Below are 23,257 nucleotides of genomic sequence, written 5' to 3'. Positions count from 1 at the left end.
TCTGTGGAATGAACTGGAGTGTTGGATGAGGTCAATGAATGTCTGTCCCACAATAGTCCAGGGCTTATTACATGCCTACAGGAAGAATAGTCCAAAATTCCCATTGATCACTATCATATGCTTGTGGAATATATTCCCCCATAGGATTGCTGCAGTCATTGCAGCTATTAAGGTGGGCACCATGGCTATTTGTTCCTCACATTGTGGTGTCTGTTGACTTCTTTCATTATCAATGGCAAAGAACTAACTATCAACTTAAAAGAACTGAAACTAAAAAATTATTATTATTGTTAATATTATGGGCTACTCCAAGGATTCCTTAGACTCATCAAGGGAGGTCCTAAACATCATGTCAAGAACTATCCATTACTTGCACAGTATCTATCATACTTTGCTTTGGAGGGTACAACCACAACCGGTCCTAAGGGACAGATGAGGAAAATTGAGGTGGACCCCTACACAACAACTCATTCATGGTCATGGCACCCACAACAGACTCTGGCAACCTATTCCACTCATTCACTACTCTCCATGCAAAAAACCTAGTTCTAATACCTTTGCTAACTACACTCTTACTGTTTCCATGGATGGCCCCTAGTTCTCCTACCACCAGTCCTGTTCTGAAAAATTTCCCCTTTAATTTTGTAAAAACCACTCAGTAATTTGTATGTCTCAATCATATCATTCCTTTCCCACCTATCAACCAGTTTCTGTAACCCACAAATCTTCAACCTGTGTTTGTAAGGATACATAACAATCACCCTGTCTGAGGCCATCCCACAAACTCAATCACTCTCTAGCTACTACACCACACCTCTTTTTCACTTTTCTGTCCTTCCATTTTTGTTCCCAACAGCACATCACCTCAGACAAACAAGGTTCACTTACACCCATTATCTTTGGATGTAATGACTCAATTAATGCAACAAACTCAGCTCTCTTCAATTATTTCTTAGATTTGTATAAATACATTATAATCACTCTGTCTCTAAAGCCATCTCTTCTCTTCTCTAGCTACTACACACTTCTCTGGTCTGACCACTCTCCCTTTCCTGATCCCGACTCTGACTTCCCTTCACATCTGTCTCATCTCTGTCTTTATGCATTCCATTATCTTGTCCTGCTACAATCACATCTTCAATCTTGTATCCATCTTCCTCCTGCCATATAATTGTTTAGCTGTGCTGTTCTGCTTCACAATCACACTTTAATCATTAGCTATGCTAACTTCTTGTTTCTGTACCTTCTCAGAAAACTATAGTTTCTCTAAATGTCTAACACCAAACCCATTTGGATGCAATCCATCAACCTTAAGCCATTTCATCTTCCCTCAAAATTCACTCCATAGATTCACAAACTGTGAACTCTCTTTGCTTCACAGAACTTTGCCACAAATGCCTTAGTTGTCTTGCTATTCATTATCTTTCTATGCCCATTCTCAACTCGCTATTATCATATCTGAGCAACACACTAACCATTTTCTCAACAATATTATTATCATTTACCTCCTGCAACAACTTCAAGTCTCTATTCATACACTTTTTTTTTTTTTCATCTAAGTTATTTCTGCCTACAACTACCACTAATTCTGATACGTACTCTTTCCTTTTCTGCAAAGCATCAGTTATTTGTTTCAGTGTTCCAGTAAATGTTTGTGTAATTTGTTATTCACCACACCTCTAAATAATTGAGTTCCATTATGATCCTATATGATCATCCTTTGACTCTTTGTTCATAATACTAACTTCTTCCTCATTCACAACAGTCATTCTCTTCTTTAGATGTTAATTTTCATCTTCCAAATGCTTCATTTTACTCTTTTAATTTTCATTAACTCTTGCCTAAGCTTTTTCTATTCTGTTCCCTTCATCATCAAATTCCTGCCATGCACCCTCAAGGGGTGTACAGGATATGATAGTACTACATGAAAAAAATTACATCATTACTAACTTCCTATCTACAATTTTCCTCCAAATCAGTCTGTTACTTGTCAAGACTCCAACATTTTCAGATCTTATATTTCTATCGTCTAAGGCACTTTGTACCGTATCAATCCACCTATATCTTGGTCTTCCTCTGGGTCGTTTTGCTGCCAACCTGGCAGAGAACACTTGTTTTGCTAATCTTTCTTTGCTCATAATGGGCGAAGAAAGATTAGCAAAACTTCAAGTGACCATACTTCCTGAGATTAGCTCTGCTAACGCATTCCTGGATGCTGACAATGTCAAGTTCTTTCCTAATATCCTCGTTTTTAATATGATATTGCCATTGATGCCATCTGTTCACACCTATAATCTTTCTCAGGACTCTCATATTTGCGGTCTCTAGTCTTTGGTCAATTGTTTTACTTCTGACCCAGCTCTCAGATCCATAAGTTAAAACTGGTTTGAACACTGTCTTGTATACAGCTAATTTAGTGTTCCGACTAATTTCTCTCTTATTCCATATAAATTTATTCAATTGACTTCCTACCATACCAGCTTTGTTGATTCTATTGTCTATTTCCATATTTAATTTACCGTCTTCAGTAAAAATCGTGCCTAAGTAGCTGAAATGTTTTAATTGTTCCACAGGTTCTCCATTCACAACACAGTTGACATTTTCAATGATTCTGCCTATTTTTATTGTCTTTGTCTTTTTATTGCTGACCTTCATACCATATCTAATACAACAGTTATTCAATTTAGTCAGAGAATCTTGCAGACTTGTAGCGGATTTATTTAGAAGTATAACATCATCCACATAAAGCAAAGAACTGACATTAACATCTCTAATTTTGATATTCATGTTTAATACCACTTTCCTTCAAAATGTGATCCACATAAAGGGTGTCCCGAAATTCACATAAGATTTAGATTTAGCGCCATTTGTGCGGTAAAGTGTTGCCAACGAGAAAAAAAGACAGCGTGACAGCTGACAGTTCAGGGTTATTAAAAATGGAGCGCTACACGAAAGACCAACGCATTTTCATTGTTGAGCAATATTTTAAAAATAATGAAGGTTTGGCAGCTACAGTTCACAATTTTCATGCAAAATATGGTCGGAATAGTGATTTAACTTCATCAACTGTGAAAAGATTAATTAAAAAATTCAAGGAAACTGGATCAATTAGTGATCTTATGCACTCTGGCCGTCCTTCAACAAGTCGTTCAACAGAAAACATCGAAGCAGTTCGTGAGAGTGTTGCTGAGAGTCCAGGAACATCAGTTCAGCACCGTGGTCTTGAATTGGGCATTTTGAGAAGCTCTCTACAACGTATTCTCACGAAAGATTTGCATCTTTATGCTTACAAAGTTCAATTGACTCAAGAACAAGCCTACTGACCACACACAGTGAAGAGAGTTCGTTGAATGGATTATGGAACAACAACAAGTGGATGCTTATTTTTCGAACAAAATCATCTACAGCGATGAGGCTCATTTTCTTCTTGATGGTTTTGTTAATCGACAAAATTGTCGCATTTGGGGTTCAGAAAATCCACGAATGATTGTTGAGAAACAGATGCATCCACAATGTGTCACTGTTTGTGCGGATTTTGGGCTGGAGGCATCATCGGTCCATTCTTCTTCGAAAATGCGACTGGTAAGGCAATAACAGTTAATGGTGCTCGCTATCGCGACATGATAATCCAGTTTTTTGTGCCTAAATTGCAAGATATGGATGTGGACGACATGTGGTTTCAACAAGACGGTGCCACATGCCATACAGTCCGAGAAACAATTCAATTACTGCATGAGTCATTTCCTGGTCATGTAATTTCCCATTTTGGTGATCAGAATTAGCCGCCAAGATCATGTGACTTAATGGCGTTGGACTTTTTTCTTTGGGGTTTTTTGAAGTCTAAGGTTTATGCCAGCAAGTCCACGACCACCCACGCCTTGAAGGAGGAAATTGAGCGCTGTATCAACGAAATTCAGCCACATTTATGCAAAACGGTCATGGAAAATTTTGACAAAAGAGTGCGTATGTGCCAACAAAGCCGTGGAGGCCATTTACCCGATATGCTATTCCATGCATAACTCTATACTGTATACTTTATGAATCAATAAGAAATTACAATTTTTAATTAAAAACCTGTGTTTTCTATCAAAATTACTTCTTGCATGAATTTTGGGACACCCTGTAGATAATGAATAACAGATCTTTGTTATTCATTATCTACAGTATGTATATGTTATTCATTATATACATTAAATACAGATCTTTGTTATATTCCCATGCTTTCTCAACTATTTGTCGTAAAGTGAAGATCTGATCCTGACAGCCTCTATTTGGCCTGAATCCAGCTTGTTCTTCACCAAGCTTTTCTTCCACAATTCTTCTCAACCGTTTCTCAAGTATACTTGCATAGATCTTGCCAGGAACACTCAGTAGGGAAATACGTCTGTAACTCTCACATTCAGTTTTATTTCCCTTTTTTATGTATGGGTACTATGAGAGCTCTACTCCAATCATCGGGAATTCGTCCCTCTGTCCAGGCCTGAACTATGCCGTGCAGCCACTGTAAGACTCTTATACTACCATACTTCAGCATTTCTGGTCGAATATCATGTGCTCCTGCTGCCTTTCCACATTTCAAGCCTTTGATGGCTTTTTCTACTTCAAGTATGGATATGTATTCCTGACTGCATGCCTGGTCAGTGTTTTTTACCACTGTGCTTTCATCACTGCTTGTTTCATTTAGCAGTTTTTCAAAGTAATTACTCTGTACTTCAAGGATATCTTTTTTCTCTCGTTTTCATGTCACCTTTATCATCTCTAACTCCTTTCACAGCACTCTTTCCTCCATTCCTAGGAGTGCTTAAGGGTCAAAGCTGTATAACTGAGAGGAGACCTCCACATAACCTTTAAAGGAATGTGGAGAACCGACCAGGGCTTCTGACCTAATGTCCAGTCCTCACCTTCTCGTAGTGCACCCTGTTGGGTATCTACTTGGATACTGAACGAACGAGGATGGACTGGCAATTTGGGATTTAGCCGACCAAATTGTATTCTTATTGGTTAAACCAAAATAAAAAATGATGGTACTCTGTTCCCTTTATTATCATTATTACACTTCCATCCAATTTCTGTTTATTACCAGTGATGCCAGCTCCCATTTTGCAGTGCTCTAAACTATAATTACCCTTATCACATGCATTTATACTTGCCTTCTTTTCATGCATCCTAACAGGAAACAAATCTTTCACATTTTTGATGCATACTTAAAACAATTCTTGTAATGTGTCCACTGAAAAAATTCCATGACAATACTCAATCTCCATGCCGAAGCTTTCTATGCCACTATTGTGTGCTTCTTTACAAACACCGTTTACAGAAACAGTAGACTTTAATAAATGCAGTGTATTATTATAGATAGTTTATCAGCATTTTTAATTATATTACATCAGTTATCTCCATTTAGTTAATTGCAAGCATAATTGCCTTATATTGTTGTCATCTTTGAAATGTTTAAGTGTCTCTTTGTGACTAATAATCACCTCTGTACTAATGAAAAGCATTATTCTCAATTAAATTAAAAATTTGCTGGCATGGTTGGTTGGATGGTTAGCATATATGCTCTCCAACCAACAGTTTGTTCACAAACATCTATTCTATGCCTTAGGCAGGAATGGATGTTTATAGTTGCTTTTAGGTAAGAGTAGATCCTATCTACTCTTGCACTTGTGGCAGTTAAACAAAATAAATTACTTCCCACTACTCTCAAACCAACCAAACCCTGATACTCTTGAACAAACCAAATTATTTTTAATACATTGTTTCATAAAAACATGTGGCAAGCTCACAGTTCATTTTCTCTGATCTACATTTGATGATGTTTTAAATCATGTTACTTTTGTATTTGAGAGATTTTTAAGACTTGTAAATGTAGAATTAAAACTTTTTTTTTCCATGGGTATATTTGGATTGTATTGCATATAAGGATATCTCAGTTGTGGATTTTTGTTGTTGCTAGTGTGTTTTTATTTGTGTTTTTTCTTAATGGTGGAAAGTGCATGTAAGTAGTCTGGTATGAGAATATTGCAGACTAAATGTTCAGTTAAGCATGCCTTTATGGAAAGTATGGCAGATCCTATGTAACAGATATTGTATCCTGATTAGCAATTACTCATAAACAACATTATGGCATAGTAACACTCGATCTGAGCTATTGTGATTGTGTTTTAGAAATTTTGTAGTTTGTAGCTGGTGGTGAATACAGATTTATAATTTGAATATTTGAAGATGCATTTTATGTCTTTATAAATGTTATGGATATATACGAAGTTTAAGACTATATGCAATTTTGAAGTGTTGTTTGAGAAGGTACATGATTGTGGCCAAGCAAATGGCATAGTCTCTTATGTCTCTTAGTTGTTGGGAATACTGTCAAGAATGAAAGATCTCTTTGAGACATGTAATTTCTTGGTTTAAAGCCATGACAGAAGATGAGTATTTGTTAACATTAATGAACTGTATTAAAATGAAGGTTTTTTGATATAAGAATGTTTCAAATAGATAATTTTACTGATAAACACCAGTTTTTTTCCATCTTTTGTAGTTTATCTTGAAGCATTATTATTTTTATTAGTGAGAGAATATCTGAAGGAGATAATTTTGTATGTTCCAATAGATTCTGGTCACTTATAAGCAATGTTTGGGTGATGTCTAGGGTTTTAGGTACATTAACATGTGAATAGCATAATCTTTTAGTTGTTGGGAATATCTTATAATGGAAGATATCTTTCAGACATAATTTCTTGGTTTAAAGCTGTGACAAAAGATGGGTATTTATAGATGTTAATGAATTAATATGATAGGTTTTTTGATACAGTAAGAGAGTGATGGCATAGTGAAATGCAAATAATTTCCAATGTTAGTGGTTTTGTAGTATACTTTGCTAGTACCGATATGATGACCAAATTTATTGAGGATCAAAGTTAAGAAAGTTATGGATTTATTTTCTTCATGTTCAATGGAGAATGTTAATCTCTGGCTTAAAGTGTTGAAAGAACAAAATAACTGTTGTATAATATTTGTATTTCTGAGACATAGGACATTGTCTATGCATTTATTGTAGCAAGAAATGACAGCAGGTATAGCAGGAGTTAGGAATTGTGTTTCCATGTGGGCAAAAAAAAAAAGTTCAGCAAGGAGCATGCTAATGTTTTGACCCATAGTAAGACTGAAAATTTGTTCATATAAGTGGTCATTGTATTTAAAGAAATTCACTGAGATTATTATTTTTGATCGTTTTTAGAATTTCTTTTATTATTTAATTGCCATTCCATTTTTTGTACTGAAAATGCCTGCGAGACATAGATGAAAAATTTGCTGCACCAAGTTTTTCCATGCAAGTTATTTTCCACAAGTGATTTTTAGTTTGTGAATGCCAGTAGTGTGTTGGAGGATGGAGAGAATGTTAAAGACCTACATATAGATCTTGGGCAATTTAGTGGAAGAAGATGGTTTGTCTGATGGCTATGATTATGTTTGTGAATGTAAGTTGAAAGCAGAATGTGTGGAGAGAGAAATAGAATTCCTGAGAAAGGAGATGAAAGAAATGAAAACTGAGTTGAGAAGGATGAATAAAGATCTTGGGAGGATAGAGAGGTTGGCTAGTGTAAGGGGAATGAAAGTAGATGTAAGAGAATGGCATCACAGAGCAAGGGAGAGGGCATCATAGAACAAGGGAGAGGGCATCATAGAGCAAGGGAGAGGACATCATAGAGCAAGGGAGAGAGGGGGGGAAGGAAATTGCAGTAAGTCGTGAGAGTTCAGAAGGAAGGCATCATGGAGCAAAGGAGTGAGGAAGGCGAGAGACAGTGAAAGAGAGGAAATTGCAGAAAGATGAGAGAGATTGGAAGCAAGAGATAGAGAGGTGAGATGCTAATGAGAGATTGGAAGCTGTAAGAGTTAGAGATGCCAGTGAGAGAAGAATGAATGAATCTGTTTGGAGTGTCATGTATGGAGATTTGATGATTCAAGTTATGTGTAATTATAGGGTAGGCAGCTATCATAGACTTAGAAACCAACTTGAATCAGCATGATGGATGAAAGAATTTGAAGGAATAGGGATCATTGGTGCATGGGAGATACTTAAGAACAAATTGCTGATGACAGCAATGACAGATTATATACTTCGAGTGAAGAAGATAAAGTAATTTGGAGTCAAATGGATGACAAAAAAGAATAAAAGGGGAATTTCAGAAGAAAAAGAGATTGTGGATGGCATATAAAGAGAGCAGTGCTGATGTTTTGACTCTTCAAGAGGATCTTAATAAGCTGAAAATATGGGCAAATGAACGGGGGATATCAGTTTAATGGAACTAAATGTAAGGTTTTAAAATTTGGGATCCAAGATGGGATGCTTCATACTCACTTGGTGGAGGAAGTAGAGGAAGCAAGGGATGTTGGGGTGATTGTGGAGAGAGAGAGAGATTTGCAGTTCCACTGACATATTGCAAAGATTGTGAAGATATCTCAGAGAATTGTGGCAATGTTGAGGAGAACATTGACCACAAGAGATGAAAGTGTGCTGGTCCCATTGTATAAAGCTTTGATCAGATGACATCTGGATTTTTGTGCTCATATCTGGTCACCAGGATCAAATCCTGGTGACCAGATATGATCAGAGAATGAAGTAACCTTGGAGAGGATGCAGAGACAGATAACAAAAATGATATCAGGACTGTACAATATTGATTATGAGAATTTACTGAGGGCATGTGGACTGTAGAGTTTGGTGAATAGAAGGCAAAAGGAGGGATATGATCAATGCATTTAAGCTATTGAGGGGTTATTATTGTATTAACACTGAGGAAATTTTTCATATGGTAGAAAGAGAGAAAGGAGCAAGGACAAGGGGCCATCCGTGAAGGTTGTAAAAGAAGGTTCTGAGTAAACGGAAAAGAAGTAAGTTTTTTGCACGGAGAGTGGTAGGAGACTCAAATGCATTACCTGAGAGGGTGGTGAGCATGCAGACTGTAGATGATTTTAAGTTGTGGTATGATAGACTTTGTGTTGACCTCTCACGATGAGTCTCGTGACTCTATGGAGGTCAGGAAATTAATCTTGAAACATTATTTTTTATTAGTGAGAGAATATATGAAGGAGATAATTTTGTATGTTCCAATAGATTCTGGTCACTTTTAAGCAATTTTGGATGATGTCTAGGGTTTTAGGGACATCAAAATTTGAAAGGAAGAGAGAATATTACTGCACAATATGGTGGTTTGCTTTAATGTCTTGGAAAATGTATCTATAATTGTAAAGTTTGAATATTTCAGTAATGGTTTTAGTAATTTTGAGATAAATTTGGATAAGGGGGCTGTTGTGGTATGTTTGCATAAAATTATGGAACATATAGGTAACCTGGTTTATGTAGCTTAACTTGCTTGAAAATAGTGCGTGTGTGTGTGGGGGGGGGGGGAATGGTCATTGATTTCATTCACATTTTTTGACTATTAATAATCCTTTCTTAATTAAATAGTTCTCATTCAATTAGATCCCTTTTAACATAGTTTAATAGAGAGAATACTCCATTGCCAAAATAGCTTTGCTTTTTATTTTATATTAAATATTATGAGCATCTTGAATTCAGATAATCTTCAGTATTATTCTCATTATTGGCATTATTCTCAACTTATGTAGCATAAAATTGTTTTACAAAAATTTCATTGCATTTATACATTTTAAAATGTATACTTACAGGTAAAGCTTTCTCCCTTTTGTCACTAGGTGAGTCAATTGTTCCACTTCTTGGAAACACAGTGGCTACTCAGATTTATAATGCATCAGTAGAAAATTTTCCAGGACTGGTATTTCTTGTTTCAGGAGTTTTACTGTTGTTCCCAGGCGCAGTATTTATGTAAGATCCACTAAATGTTGTTATACTGTTATTGTTATTATGCAGTATATATCTTATTATCTCTAGGGAATCATGGACTTATCCAGTTCACACAGTGCCTAAATAACTATTATGTTTTTCTTTAAAAACATTCACTGAAGATGCACCTATAACATCCACTAGTAGTTCATTCCACACACTAACCTACTATGAGGAGAGCCCAGACAGACCTAACATGCTTCCTTCCACGGTATATCCTTTTATGCAGCTCTTGCTTAGCTAGAACTGTATGCGAGAGACCACTTGCATTTGAATGAGGAAGGATATATCTGTTCAGAAAACAGTAATCATCTGGAGAGATTACTGTTTTCTGAATGAGTAAACATTCAGAAAACAGTAATCAAACAGTGTCAATGCAAGGAAGCTAGAATTCCCAGGGGGGGGGGGATAGTATGGGATTGCCTCTTGTGGGAATGGGTGCTTTGGAGAAGCAGAATGACATCAGGTAATGCTGAATCCAGTGGAGTCTGGAGGGAATAATGATAGGTAAAAACAGTGAGCTTTATGCTTTATACTAATGCCAGAAGTATCCGGAATAAAGGAAATGAATTGGTGGTGCTGATAGCAGCCTGTCCAAAGATTATTTGGATCTCTAAGACATGGTTGACAGAAGATGATATAATGACAGGAATAGAAGTAGCAGGGCACAGCATTTTTCAGCAGGATAGGAAGGGAAAATGCAGTGGTTGAGTACTGCTTATGATAAGTGATGATTTATGTCCTCTAAGAGTGAAGGCAGTGACACAAATGATTTTGAAAGCATATGATGTGAGGTAGAGGTAGAAGACAGAATATTTAATGGGGTGTTGCTACAAACCAAGCAGCACAGAGGGTCGGGAGCGGGAGATGTTTAGGCAGTTGAGCCTGGCAAGTGCAAGAAGAAAAGAATGATTGTAATGGGAGATTTTAACTAGAGCAGTATAAATTGGTAAGAGGAAACTGCATGTAGTAATAAGGGAATGGAATTTCTAGAATTCTTAAAGGACAAATGTCTTTAGATTTGGTCGCAGTATCAGAAGAGCTGATAATAACTTAGATGACACCCCCCAGTAGGGGGGGGATGTCATTGACTTCAATGTGGTTTTGACTTGGAAGTTGAATAAACATGCAGGAGTATCAAAGAGACGGGAACTTATGTGGAATTATAATGCAGGTGATTATAATAGTCTTAGATATCAACTTGGGGCAGTTCCATGGAGGGCAGAATTGGAAGCTGGGATATCATTAGTGCTTTGGAAATTATAATGGAATATTTTAGCAGCAATAGTAAGCTGTATTCCATGAGTGAAGAAGAGGACACAATTTGGTGTAAAGTGAATGACAAACAATATCACACAGGAACTGCAGGTGAAAAAGAGGTTATGGAAGAGATATAAGGAGATGGATGGAGAGTAGATGGATGAAGAATATAAGACTCAGGGCAGGAGAATCACTAGTATGGTAAGAAGGCAAAACTGGAATATGAGAAGAGATTGGCACTAAGATCCAAAGAAACTCCTAGGGAATTTTTTAGCTGTATGTCCAGTAGAGGAGAAATGATTGTGGAAGAATGACATTGTGGGATAAAAATGGGAATAGAGTGACTGATGCAGAGGACATAGTGGAGTTGTTCAATGAACACTTTATTGGAGTATTTCTTCCTGGAGAAGTAAGTTTTAATACTAAAGGATAGGGCAGGTTCCAGGTTTAGAGGTACAGGAGGAGAGTGGGTTCCAAATACTGAGTACTCTGGATGTCAGTAAAGCTGTAGGATTGGATGGTATTTCATCACAGGTTTTGAGAGAATGTGCTAAAGAACTGACAGCTCCATTGACCTGGCTTTTCAATGAAAGTCTGGCTACTGGAAAGGTACCCAACTAATGGAAGGAAGGTAAGATAGTGCCATTGCATAAGGGCAGTAAGAGACTGTAAGTGTCTAATTATAGGCCAGTTTGGGTTTCAGCAGTAGTTCTTAAGATCTTGGAGATATTAGTGAGGGACCATATATAGCGTTCAGCAGATGAGGGTAATGTTATCTGTGAGAATCAACATGGATTTGTTAAGGGGTGCTCTTGCTTTAGTAATATGATTGTCTTTTATGATAAAGTGACAAGAGCAGTTGATAAGGGAAAGGCATATACTGCCCTTCTTTTTTTTATTTTGCAAAAGCATTTAACAGGATACCACATGATAAGCTGATATTTAAGTTGCAGCACATGGGTTTAGATGTCGAGTTAGTCAACTGGATTCAGGATTGGCTGTCTGATAGGTATCAGAGAGTTGTGTATGGTGGCAATATCAAGCAAGGTTACAAGTGTGGTCCTGCAGGGCTCAGTACTGGGATCTGCATTGTTTAACCTTTATATCAATGACATCCAATGGATTGCAGGAGGATATTCAGTTGTTTGCAGATGATGTGAAATTGGAAAGGGTTATTAGCAATAGTGCAGATGTGACAGCCCTGCAAGAGCATTTGAATACTAGACAGATGGGCAAATGAATGGGGTGTTGGTTTAATGCAGCAAAATGTAAAGTCTTGAATTTTGGGATACGTCGATGGGAAACTTTCTATACCATTACATTGTTTTGTATACCATTCTATATTTTATTTATATTATATTTGTATACCATTCTATATTTTATTTATATTATATTTGTATAACATTCTATACCATCATGTTGTTTTGTTACGAACCATCTACTCTCTTTATACAGGTCTTTCACCTTTTTCCTTTCGAGGAAAGCCTATTCCTTTCCCCATTCCATCATATTCTGTTTTACTGCTTGTTTGAATTTTAACCACATATCCCAATCCAGATAACATTATTCCAATTTGAACAGAAGGTCTGGAAGAGGATTTTTCCATACAGTGGAACTTAAGTAGAACTGGATTATGATCTGACATGTTGATGTCAAGATGTTTTATCCTATTTATAAAGAAGAGATATAAATTTGATCAATGCGAGCACCAATACCTTGATTCTTGTACATATGTGCCTGGAGATTTGGATTGCGCATCCTCTATTTGTCTACTATTGAGCATTGCCAAGATATATTTTTAACTGTGCATATCCCACTTTTCCACTCCTGGGGTGTCCTATTTTGCCTAATGTTGGGTTTTGAATACAATTCCAGTCTCCAGCCTGCAATGATGTAGTGGGCACTGTATAAATACAGCTCCAATTCTTGGAAGAATTTTCATCTTCCAGGAATTGGAGCAATTGGATGGATCATAAACATTTATAAACCTTATTACACAGCCACAGTATTTCCAGTCTGTTGTCAAGATTCTTCCTTCTGCATCCCTTTAGATATTACAGAATGACCTAAGGAGGGGGGGGGGGCAAGAATAAGAACTCCTACTCCAGCCGTGTTAATACTTCCAAAGCTCCAATAAGAAAGGAGTGGGTGTCTATCTGTTGAACTTTTTATATCTTTATATCTGCAGAAGTATGTGTCTTGAAGAAACAAAAAACCCGATATTATGGCATAGCACAAGTTTCCATATAGTTTCTTGTTTAATTTCTCTGTGGAATCCTCATACATTTAATGAGGCAATGCAGAAAGGAGATGCTATGAAGTGTTACTGGTAAGTCTTCAACTTCTAAATTTTGGATGAACCCAATGAGGTCTTCAATCTGAAGGAGCAATTGTGTAGCCTGCTTCTTGTAAACTGTTTTCCAGTTTTTTTACAGTTGCTTTCCATTATTTCAATTTCATGCCTATCATTCTTGATTTGGAAGCTAGTTATTTTCTTTTCATGTAGATGATAATTGTACTGAGAAAACTTTGAATCAGTAAACTTTATTATATTTTCTTTAATTGTATCTCTTGCTTTCTCTTTATTAGCATGAGTTGGTTCTTCATAATCCATAAACTCTTCTGAGCCTGAAGAGTTTTTGTTTGATGATCCACAACCTTCTCCATCTTTACATTTTTTATTACTTCTTTTTCTTTTAGATGCAGTTACTTTTTTTAATTTTTTTTTGTTTATCTTCAATTTTTTTATTAATTCATCTTTCCTTTTTGATGATCTTGTCTGCATATTAAGTTCTTTCAGTTGTCTTACTTGCTTTTCTGTTTCTTCTCCAGTTTCTCCTTGTAGAACAGTTGCATATTTTTGCATTTCGTTTTGCACCTGTTCAGTTGTTATACTGGGTTCATTATTGGTAATTTCAACTGATGTTCCATCAGTGTTTGACTGGGAAAGTTGCTCTTGCAAATTGGAATTTTGGTGCTAATTTCTAGCTGATTTGGTCGCGGACTTTTTGTGATTTCATCAAGTGTAGTTTGTTTAAAAGAGCTGTCTTTAGTAGACTGAATTGGAAGATCCGGGAACTCTTCATTATGCCTCTCTGATATACAGTGTGTTCGGGATAAATTTGACATATTTATAATTAATTATATTTTTCCGTAAGTTACATGTATTAACACACACTTCTCTTCATTTAAAAGTTTGGACCCTTCTTCATTCATATACAAGATGTCAGAAAGGATGGATAGCTGGAACCCACCTGAATCATGGAAGAGAATAACTTGTATCATGATGATTCGTGCCCGCCATCAAAATAAGGATATTACGACTGCTGCCCAATGCTCCCTGAATACAGTAAAAACAATCAGGCATGAACTAGAGACTTGCAATGGTGACTACGAGGATGTAGCAAGAAGAAAGATCCCTAGCAGACGATCTGATTGCGTTCGTACAGCAGAATTCCTCGCAAATCTGCAGGAACAGGTGTTGAAGAACCCTGGCATTGGAATTCGGGCTTTGTTCGTGGAGTTGCTAACTGTAGTCAAGCCCTGGATAACAAGGGTAGCCAATGGTAGGCCGTATGTATGGCAGCAGGATTCGGCCCCTTGCCACACCTCTGGGAAAAGTCAAAAATGGTTGTCTGAAAATTTCTACGACTTCACCAGTCCAAATGTTTGGCCTCCAAACTCCCCAGACCTTAACCCCATGGATTATTTTGTATGGGGCGCAGTTGAAAAAGACACCAATCGCACTTCCAGTAATACAAAAGCCCAGTTAATGGATAAAATTAAAACAGTTTTTGCGGCCCTTCCCAGGGAGACTGTAGCATCAGCTTGTTCGAGGTTCCGAAGCAGAATTGAAGCTGTGATCGATGCTAATGGTGGTTATTTTGAGTAAATCTTGTTGATAGTATTGTAATTAACTCTGCCTGTAATGTTTTTTTGTCAATTCATTAAATTTAATAGATACAAAGAAGATTTTCTTTTTCCTTACGAAACTGTCAAATTTATCCCGAACACCCTGTATATGGTATTCTAATTGGCTCTACCGGTGCTCCCACTCTTTCAGCAAAAGTTCCAAAAGGACAGGTGTTAATGCAGTGTTCAAAACTTTCGCATTTCTGACAGGGTTTGAGGCACTGATTAGCAATATGTCTGATCTCCATGTAGTTGAAACATTTAGATTTGGGGCAGTTACCACCCAAGTGATCGTATGCACCACAACGCACGCATGGCCATTGTACTCCGGGATAGTTTACCATAACTCAGTTGTACTGATGTTGACAGAATTTGGTACGGGTGTCTTCATATCCATTGTGAAGGTGACATCATCAGAGAACCAATTTGGATCTTCACCTGATAAACCCTTTCGTATATTACTAATCTTACCCCCATTTGGAAAATGTCTGTATAAGAATTTCATTACTGTTCTCTATATATTTCATCGGAAATCTTTCGATTTTTACTGTTTTTTACCTGACTCCCGACCATTACAGGAATAACTTGCTGCCTTCGAAAGTAAATCCCTATAATAGTTTGTCCCCTGTTTCAGCATCTTTAACTACAATTAAATATTTCTCTCTGCCATAAGGGATGAAAGAATAAATCTTACTTACACCAACTATCTCTTTTAAAACCTTAGTTACTCATCTTGCTTCTTCAAATCTGGGAATTTCAATTCTGCGAGTTCGCACCCATGGAGGAATTGGTACCATTATCTCAAGTGGGGAAAAAGCCTATAACCTCTGTGTTTGATTGTAAGAGAAAAAAAACCTTTCATTCATAAGACTGAGAATTAAATAATCCCATGATATAGAAATAATTCTACACTGCCAGCAAATGCTTTATTCGAGCTACTATAAATTGCTTCCGTAATACCGCCAAAAATAATTTCGTAATGCAGATGATATTAACTGCACAACCAGCAATCTTAATATTTATTTAAAAAAAAAAAAAAACAGTGCTAGTGGGGACAAAACTACTAGTAAAATAAAGTTAAAGTGAAAAACAAATGAAAGAAAACCAAAGTGCTTATCTTGCCGAAAACCGAGATCTCGTCAGTGGGAGCCAGACCAACCTTTATTGAGGTCTCATCAGTGGGAGCCAGACCAAGATGATACCAAGGTTGAAATAATGCAGAAGTCATATTTCCATATACGAGTAGTCAAAAGGTGTTACACCTTACTATTAAAATACTCTGGATTACAGATTGTTGGATGTTTTTCCACTTGGTTATACTATAAATTAAAGATGCCAAGAAATTATATTCTTGGTTTAATCCTTTATCCAAGTGTAAGCAAAAAAAGTTTGCACCTGAAGTATTTGCAGGACTGAGCAACTCGTATATTGAAGCTAATGACTTCACGTCACTTGCCTTAGTATTCCATAATGCAGAGCACACATATCCTTATGGACATGCATAATGCTATGCATTATGGGAAGGGTCACTACCCAGACCCGAGTATAATTTCTTGGCATCTTTAATTTATAATATAACCAAGTGGTTATATTATAAATATTCTGGATTAGAGATAGTTGTTGGAAAACTTCCAACAACTGTCTTTAATCCAGAATATTTTAATAGTAAAGTATGACACCCTTTGACTACTCGTATGTGGAAATATGATTTCTACATTACTTCAACCTTGGTATCACCTCTGGGTCTGGCTCCCACTGATGAGACCTCAATATGTCGAAACTGGTCTGGGTAGTGACACTTCCCATAATGTATAGCATTATACATACCCATAAGGATATGTACTTTGCATTATGGGATACTAAAGCAAGTTATGTGAAGTCATTAGCTTCTATATATGAGTTGCCCAATCCTGAAAATACTTCAGGTGCAAAATTTGTTTGCTTACACTTGGATAGAGGATTTAACCAAGAATATAATTTCTAGGACATCATGTTTTAGTAATCTACTTACTTACTATAATAAGGTATCAGCTTCCTTGGACAGAGGAGAGGGATACACAGTAATATACTTAGATTTGCAAAGGCTTTTGATAGATTACCGCATGATAAGTTGATAGTCAAACTAGAGCGAATGGGGTGGGATGTTAGATTAGTGCATTGGATCAGAGACTGGCTAGGTATCAGCAAGTTGTGTATGAGGGGAGCAATATCCTAGAAAAGGAAAGTCACTAGTGGTGTACCTCAGTGGTCTGTTTTAGGGCCATTGCTGTTTTAACTTGTATGTTAATGATATTGGCAAAGATTTGGAGTGATATTCAGTTGTTTTCAGATGATGCAAAGTTGGGACGAACTATGAAGAGTAGAGATGTTGTGGCCTTAAAAGAAGACTTGAATAATTTGAGTGAATAGGTGTGTGAATGGGGGATGCAAGTTTAGTGTTGCAAAATGTAAGGTTTTAAAATTTGGGAAACAAAGATGGTATGTAGAAATTATGCTTGTCAGGGATATATTGTCAGAAGTGGAGGAAATAAGAAGTGATGGTGGATAAGGATCTGAAATTTAGAGGACATTATGCCAAAATTATGAGGACAACACACAGACTTCTGGGAATGATATGGAGAACACTGACTTGTAGAAGTAGGGAGATTCTTGTACCATTGTATAAGGGTTTGATTAGGCCACACATGGACTATGCACAGATTTGGTCATCTGGTTTTGAAAAGGGCAAATAAATGTTGGAAAGGGTCCAGAGGTGACTGACTAAGGTAATTTCTGACCTCTGGAATGTCGAATATGCAGAAAGATTGAGAAGATGCAATTTACAGAGTCTAGCAGATAGGAGGAAGAGGGGAGATATGATAGAGGCCTACAAGTTAGTAAGGGGTTGCTATAGAATCACTGTTGGAGAGGTTCTACAGGAAACAGTGGGAGATCAGGGGAGAATTAGAGGTCATCCCTGGAAGCTGTATAAGGAGTATGTGAGCAGGGGAGTGAGAAGCAGGTTTTTTACATGCAGAGTGAATGATTGGAATGCCTTGCCTGAGAGAGTGTGGTATCTGCAGAGAATTTGAGTGTGTTCAAGGCGCAGTATCATGAGCTGTGTGTATGATAAAAGGACATCCTAGATGAGTCTTTGACTCAATGTGTCTTGGGGTAATAATAATAATATAGTAGTAATGCATTTTGACTCCATAACCCATGCTGCCCTTTTAACTGCTTTAAGTGGAACAAGCTGTAAATGCTAAATATGTCAAACTAATCCAGGCTGTCTATAGCCAAAATAGTCAGTCATTGCACAGAAAAGAAATGGGAGTGTACTTCCTAATCAACCAAGTTGTTAAACAGAGTGATCCAAGAGTTCCAAAACTTTTCATAGCTACACTTAAACATCTTTTCAGAAAATTTGACTTGGAAAGATATCAATAACTTAGTAAAGAAACAAAGTAATCTTCAGTTTGCTGATGATATCGCTATCTTATCATGAGATCCCACTGAATTGATGGAGATGATAAATAGATTGGTGACACATGAAATTAATTTTATAGAAATGAAAATTATGACTAGTAATTAAAAAATTTCTATCTTGCTAGGTGGCATCGATATTGAATATGTAACAGATCTTGGACAAATAATATTCTTCAACAATGAACAAGGCTAAAAATACAGTATAGAGTAACCAAAGTGTAAAATAATTATTACTGGAGATTGGACCAGTGGATGAAGGGCGATTTGCCCATTTATTAAAAGGAAGCTGTTGGATTCCATTATATTGTCCACATTGACATACAGGTGCGCAAAACTGCTCTTTGACGACAAAGATGGTGAAACTAACAGTATGGCAATGAGCAATGGAGAGAAGTATTTTGGGAATTACAAAAGTACAGAAGGTAAAAAATTTAGACATTAGGTAGGTCACAAAAATCATTGATGTTATTCATAAAGTTAAACAGTTAAAAGTGGAACTGGGGTTCCCATGAAGCCACAATGAATGATGATAAATGAACATTCCTTACTACATTTTGGATTCCCAGAGAGGGCAGGAAATGCATGTAACAACTAGATGAAAATGAGAGAGAGGAGTAAAAAAAAATATGAGAGGTTTTTCTCAGCAGTGGGATTCTACCGTCATCATTCTCATGTCTTATCTTGATCTTCCCATTAGAATATAATTTGTCACATCTAGATAAATGGGCTTTATATAATTTAAGGCATTTAATCCTATCTTCATAGTCTACTATGTGTAGTTAACACGTTCGCTGCCACGCTACTTTGGCATGGTCTGTTCCCCTACGCCGAGCAGTTTTACTTCTTCAAGGTCAGTACGATAATCTCGTTACCGGAGGTAAACGTCCTACGAGTATACTCGTAGTTGGCTTGTACAGAGCATATACGGTCTATGAGAATACACAGTTTTGATGCTAGCCCCACAAGCCAAGCATTTTCACTTCTTCAAGGTCACTACAATAATCTCGTTCCCGGCGGTAAGCGTCCTACGAGTATACTCGTAGCTGGCTTGTGAAGCAGGTTTACCCACTACGAGTATACTCGTAGTTGGCAGCGAACGTGTTAATTATGTGTGTGTGTGTTCTCTGACCAGTTTGACTGTTCTGTATAGGATGGAGGGAGGGAAAACAGTTTAATCTTGTGAATGTTGGCTTTTCATCCAAGGAAAATCCTAGGGAATTTTTTAGCTATGTGGCCAGTAGGAGGAGAAATGATTGCGGAAGAATGACATTGTGGGATAAAAACGGGAATAGAGTGACTGATGTAGAGAACATAGTGGAATTGTTCAATGAACACTTTATTGGAGTATTTCATCCTGGAGGAGTCAATTTGAATACTAGAGGGATAGGGCAGGTTCGAGGTTTAGAGGTGCAGGAGGAGAGTGTGTTCCACATACTGAGTACTCTGGATGTTAGTAAAGCTGTGGGACTGGATGGTATTTCACCATGAGTTTTGAGAGAATGTGCTAAGGAACTGACAGCTCCATTGACCTGGCTTTTCAATGAAAGTCTGGCTGCGGGAAAGGTACCCGTGGAATGGAAGGAAGGTAAGATAGTGCCATTGCATAAGGGTTGTAGCAGACTGGAAGTGTCTAATTATAGGCCAGTTTGTGTGTCATCAGTAGTTAGTAAGATCTTGGAGAAAGTAGTGAGGGACCGTATACAGCATTGGGTAAATGAGGGTAATGTTATCTGTGAGAGTCAACATGGATTTGCAAAGGGGTGCTCTTGTTTTAGCAATGTGCTAGCCTTTTATGATAAAGTTACAAGAGCATTAGGCATATACTGCCATTTTCCTAGACTTAGCAAAGGCATGTGACAGTGTGCCACATGATAAGCTGATGTTCAAGTTGTAGCACATGGGTCTGGATGTCAGATTGGTCAAATGGATTCAGGATTGGCTGTCCGATAGGTACCAGAGAGTTGTGTATGGTGGAGCAATATCAAAGAGGCTGAAGGTTACAAGTGGGGTTCCACAGGGCTCAGTACTTGGACCTATATTGTTTAACCTTTATATCAATGATATTGTCCATGGATTGTAAGGGGATATTCAGTTGTTTGCAGATGATGTGAAGCTGGGGAGGGTTATTAGTAATAGTGCAGATGTGGTAACCCTGCAAGAGGATTTGAATAAGTTAGATAGATGGGCAAATGAATGGGGGGGGGGGTGTCGGTTTAATGCGCCAAAATGTAAGGTCGAGGTTTGGGATGCTGCATACTCTATGGGAGGAGTTAAACTGGAGGAAGTAGGGGAGACAAGAGATCTGGGGTTGATGATTGATAGAAACCTGAAATTTAGGGGACATATTGCAAAAGTAGTGAAGGTAACACAGAGGATTGCTGCAATAATGAGAAGGACACTGACCTGCAGAGATAAAATGGTTATCATTCCGTTGTATAAGACTCTGATCAGATCACACTTAGACTATTGTTCTCAGATCTGGTCCCTAGGATTTGAAGAGGATAAATTAACTGTGGAAAGGGTACAAAGGCGGATAACAAAGATGGTGTCAAGACTGTACAATGTTAGTTATGAGGATCGGCTGAGGGAGTGTGGACTGCAGAGCTTGATGAATAAAATAAGGAGAGGTGATACGATTGAGACTTTTAAACTGTTGAGAGGTGGTTAAAATGCAGTGGTGAGCTATAAGGGGTGCTCGTCAAGCCCTTTGTTAAAGTTTTTTGTGTGATTTTATTAAATTAAATATTATAGTTACTGTGACCACCATTTTACAAATAAGAATTCACTTTTGGTAATCGCATATAAATAAACAGGACTATAAAATAATGCCCTTTGATTGGTACCGTTGATTATCACTTCGAGTATAAAAACAAAAGAGAAATATAACATACTTCAATATTATTGTGTTTAGATAATATTTATTTATTCTTTATAGATTGTTTGTCATAAAAACTTCTATCGCAAACAAAAGAAATTTATTTTGTTTATAAAAAATGCGGACTATTTCATATGTGCGATTAAAAAAGATTTTATTCTTATTATATTTTGATAGTTAAATAATGTTTTTCTTATGTAAGATAAATTAACACAGATGATTGTGTGTAAATATTTCATGTTTAGATCATGAAATATTTGTTTAAAAATGATAGCCTTTACAGGTTGATTGTCATTTGTACACAAGCTGTATTAATAAAAGTTTTTGTGTGAAATACAGCTTTTTTTTGCTCGACGATGCAAGCCCTTTGTTAAAATTTCCATAGTTCACTACTGGTTACAGGGTTGACACTGGGGAGTTCTTTTGCTTGGTTGAACAGCGGGAAGGAGTCATGACAAGGGGCCATCCCTGGAGGTTATGAAAGAAAACTGTGAGAATGAGGGTGATCAGTGGTTTCTTTGCATGGAGGTTGGTTGAACCATGGAATGCATTGCCTGATGGAGTGGTGAGGGCGAGAATGGTCAATGCATTTAAGGAGTGTTATGATAGACTGTGTGTTTCCTAGGAGGGACCTTCCTTGATGAGTCTTGATAGACTTGCGTTTCTTAGAAAGGATCTCCCACGATGAGTCTTTTGACTCCATGGAAGCCTGAATAATAATAATATACTATAATTTACATATTAGACTGGCACTACATAATATCTCATACCATCACTTGAAAAACTCCTATAAAAGTTCCTCATGTTGCACATGAAAATCAGGCTCAGGTCTTGTCAACCAGAGACTGAAGTTCAATTATATTTTTGCCAGCCTGGCTGGCCGAGTGGTTAGCATATCCGCTCTCCAGCCAAAAGGCTGCAGGTTCGAATCCTGCCGTGGGCATGGTTGTTTGTGATTATCTGTGGAAATACTAGTGGTGGTGGTTGGCTGTAGATAGCGTTGGTGTAGTTGAAGTCAGTTGGTGGAGACAGTTGTCGAGCAGGTACCCTTCTTCGATGAGCCTGTGGACTCCCTGGAGGTGTCAAATAATAACAATAACAATTATCAACTCCATATTCTTGGTTGTGAATACTGTGTACTATTGGTAAAATATTAATAATATAATGTATTATTTTTTGAAAATTGAAATTTGAGTTTTTTTTTTTTTTTTACAGATGGATCATGAAAGTTTCAGAATCCGGCTCATCAGATACAGAATGCTTAATTACAACCCAAAGAACTAATTAAATATCAAAAATTGCAAAAATTTCTTTGTTATTTGCTATATAAAATATGGAAATCATTCAGAATTAGAGTATTTAATTTATGGAAAACAAATCAACAGCTCACTGTCTAATTCAGTATGTCCACCGGCCATATAGTTTTTGTGTTTCAGCTCTTAAACATGTAAAGTGATTCATCCTATATTCAGAATTCATCCATAATTAAATTTCTGATATGTACCCTCAAAGGGTGTATAGGGTACTCTCATGGTATCACATGATTAAGTTTACATTATTAACAACTTCTTAACAACAATTTTCTCTCAAAATGATCTGTTATATGTCAAGATTCCAATATTATCAGATCACCTTATATTTATGTCTTCTAACGCAGCGCTTCCCAAACTGTGGGCTGCGGCCCCCTCGGGGCCCTAGGTTTTGTTGAGGGGGCCGTGAAATAATGAAAACAAATTTAAAATGTTTTAAGACTAAGTAGATATTTTTTATTTTAAAAGAAACGTATTTAACTTTTATAATTACAGCTATTTTGCCTGCTTCAGTTTAGGAGTACCCCTGTTTGAATGTCATTGGCTATTTACTCATGGATTCTTAGG

At 37.1% G+C, this 23,257-nt stretch overlaps 1 protein-coding gene across 3 annotated transcripts in view; it reads left to right on the top strand.

The window, feature by feature from the left end:
- Positions 1–22,730, top strand: part of LOC150100885 (putative peptidoglycan muropeptide transporter SLC46) — an 87,083-nt gene extending 64,353 nt beyond the window's left edge. For 2 of the 3 annotated variants that reach the window (XM_090401491.1, XM_090401490.1), the window contains exons 5-6: positions 9,694–9,850; positions 22,596–22,730. In XM_090401491.1, the coding sequence (XP_090257617.1) occupies positions 9,694–9,850; positions 22,596–22,668 (230 nt within the window). In that variant the 3' untranslated portion in view covers positions 22,669–22,730. The remainder of the gene's footprint in view (positions 1–9,693; positions 9,851–22,595) is intronic. The other variant, XM_090401492.1, reaches the window with a different exon arrangement.
- Positions 22,731–23,257: the final 527 nt, after the last annotated feature.

The sequence above is a fragment of the Typopeltis vanoorti genome, chromosome 12, assembly GCF_054136105.1.
Source record: "Typopeltis vanoorti isolate ZY-2024b chromosome 12, IOZ_Tvanoo_1.0, whole genome shotgun sequence".
Lineage (NCBI taxonomy): Eukaryota > Metazoa > Arthropoda > Arachnida > Uropygi > Thelyphonidae > Typopeltis > Typopeltis vanoorti.
This window is presented reverse-complemented; position numbering and strand designations above follow the sequence as displayed.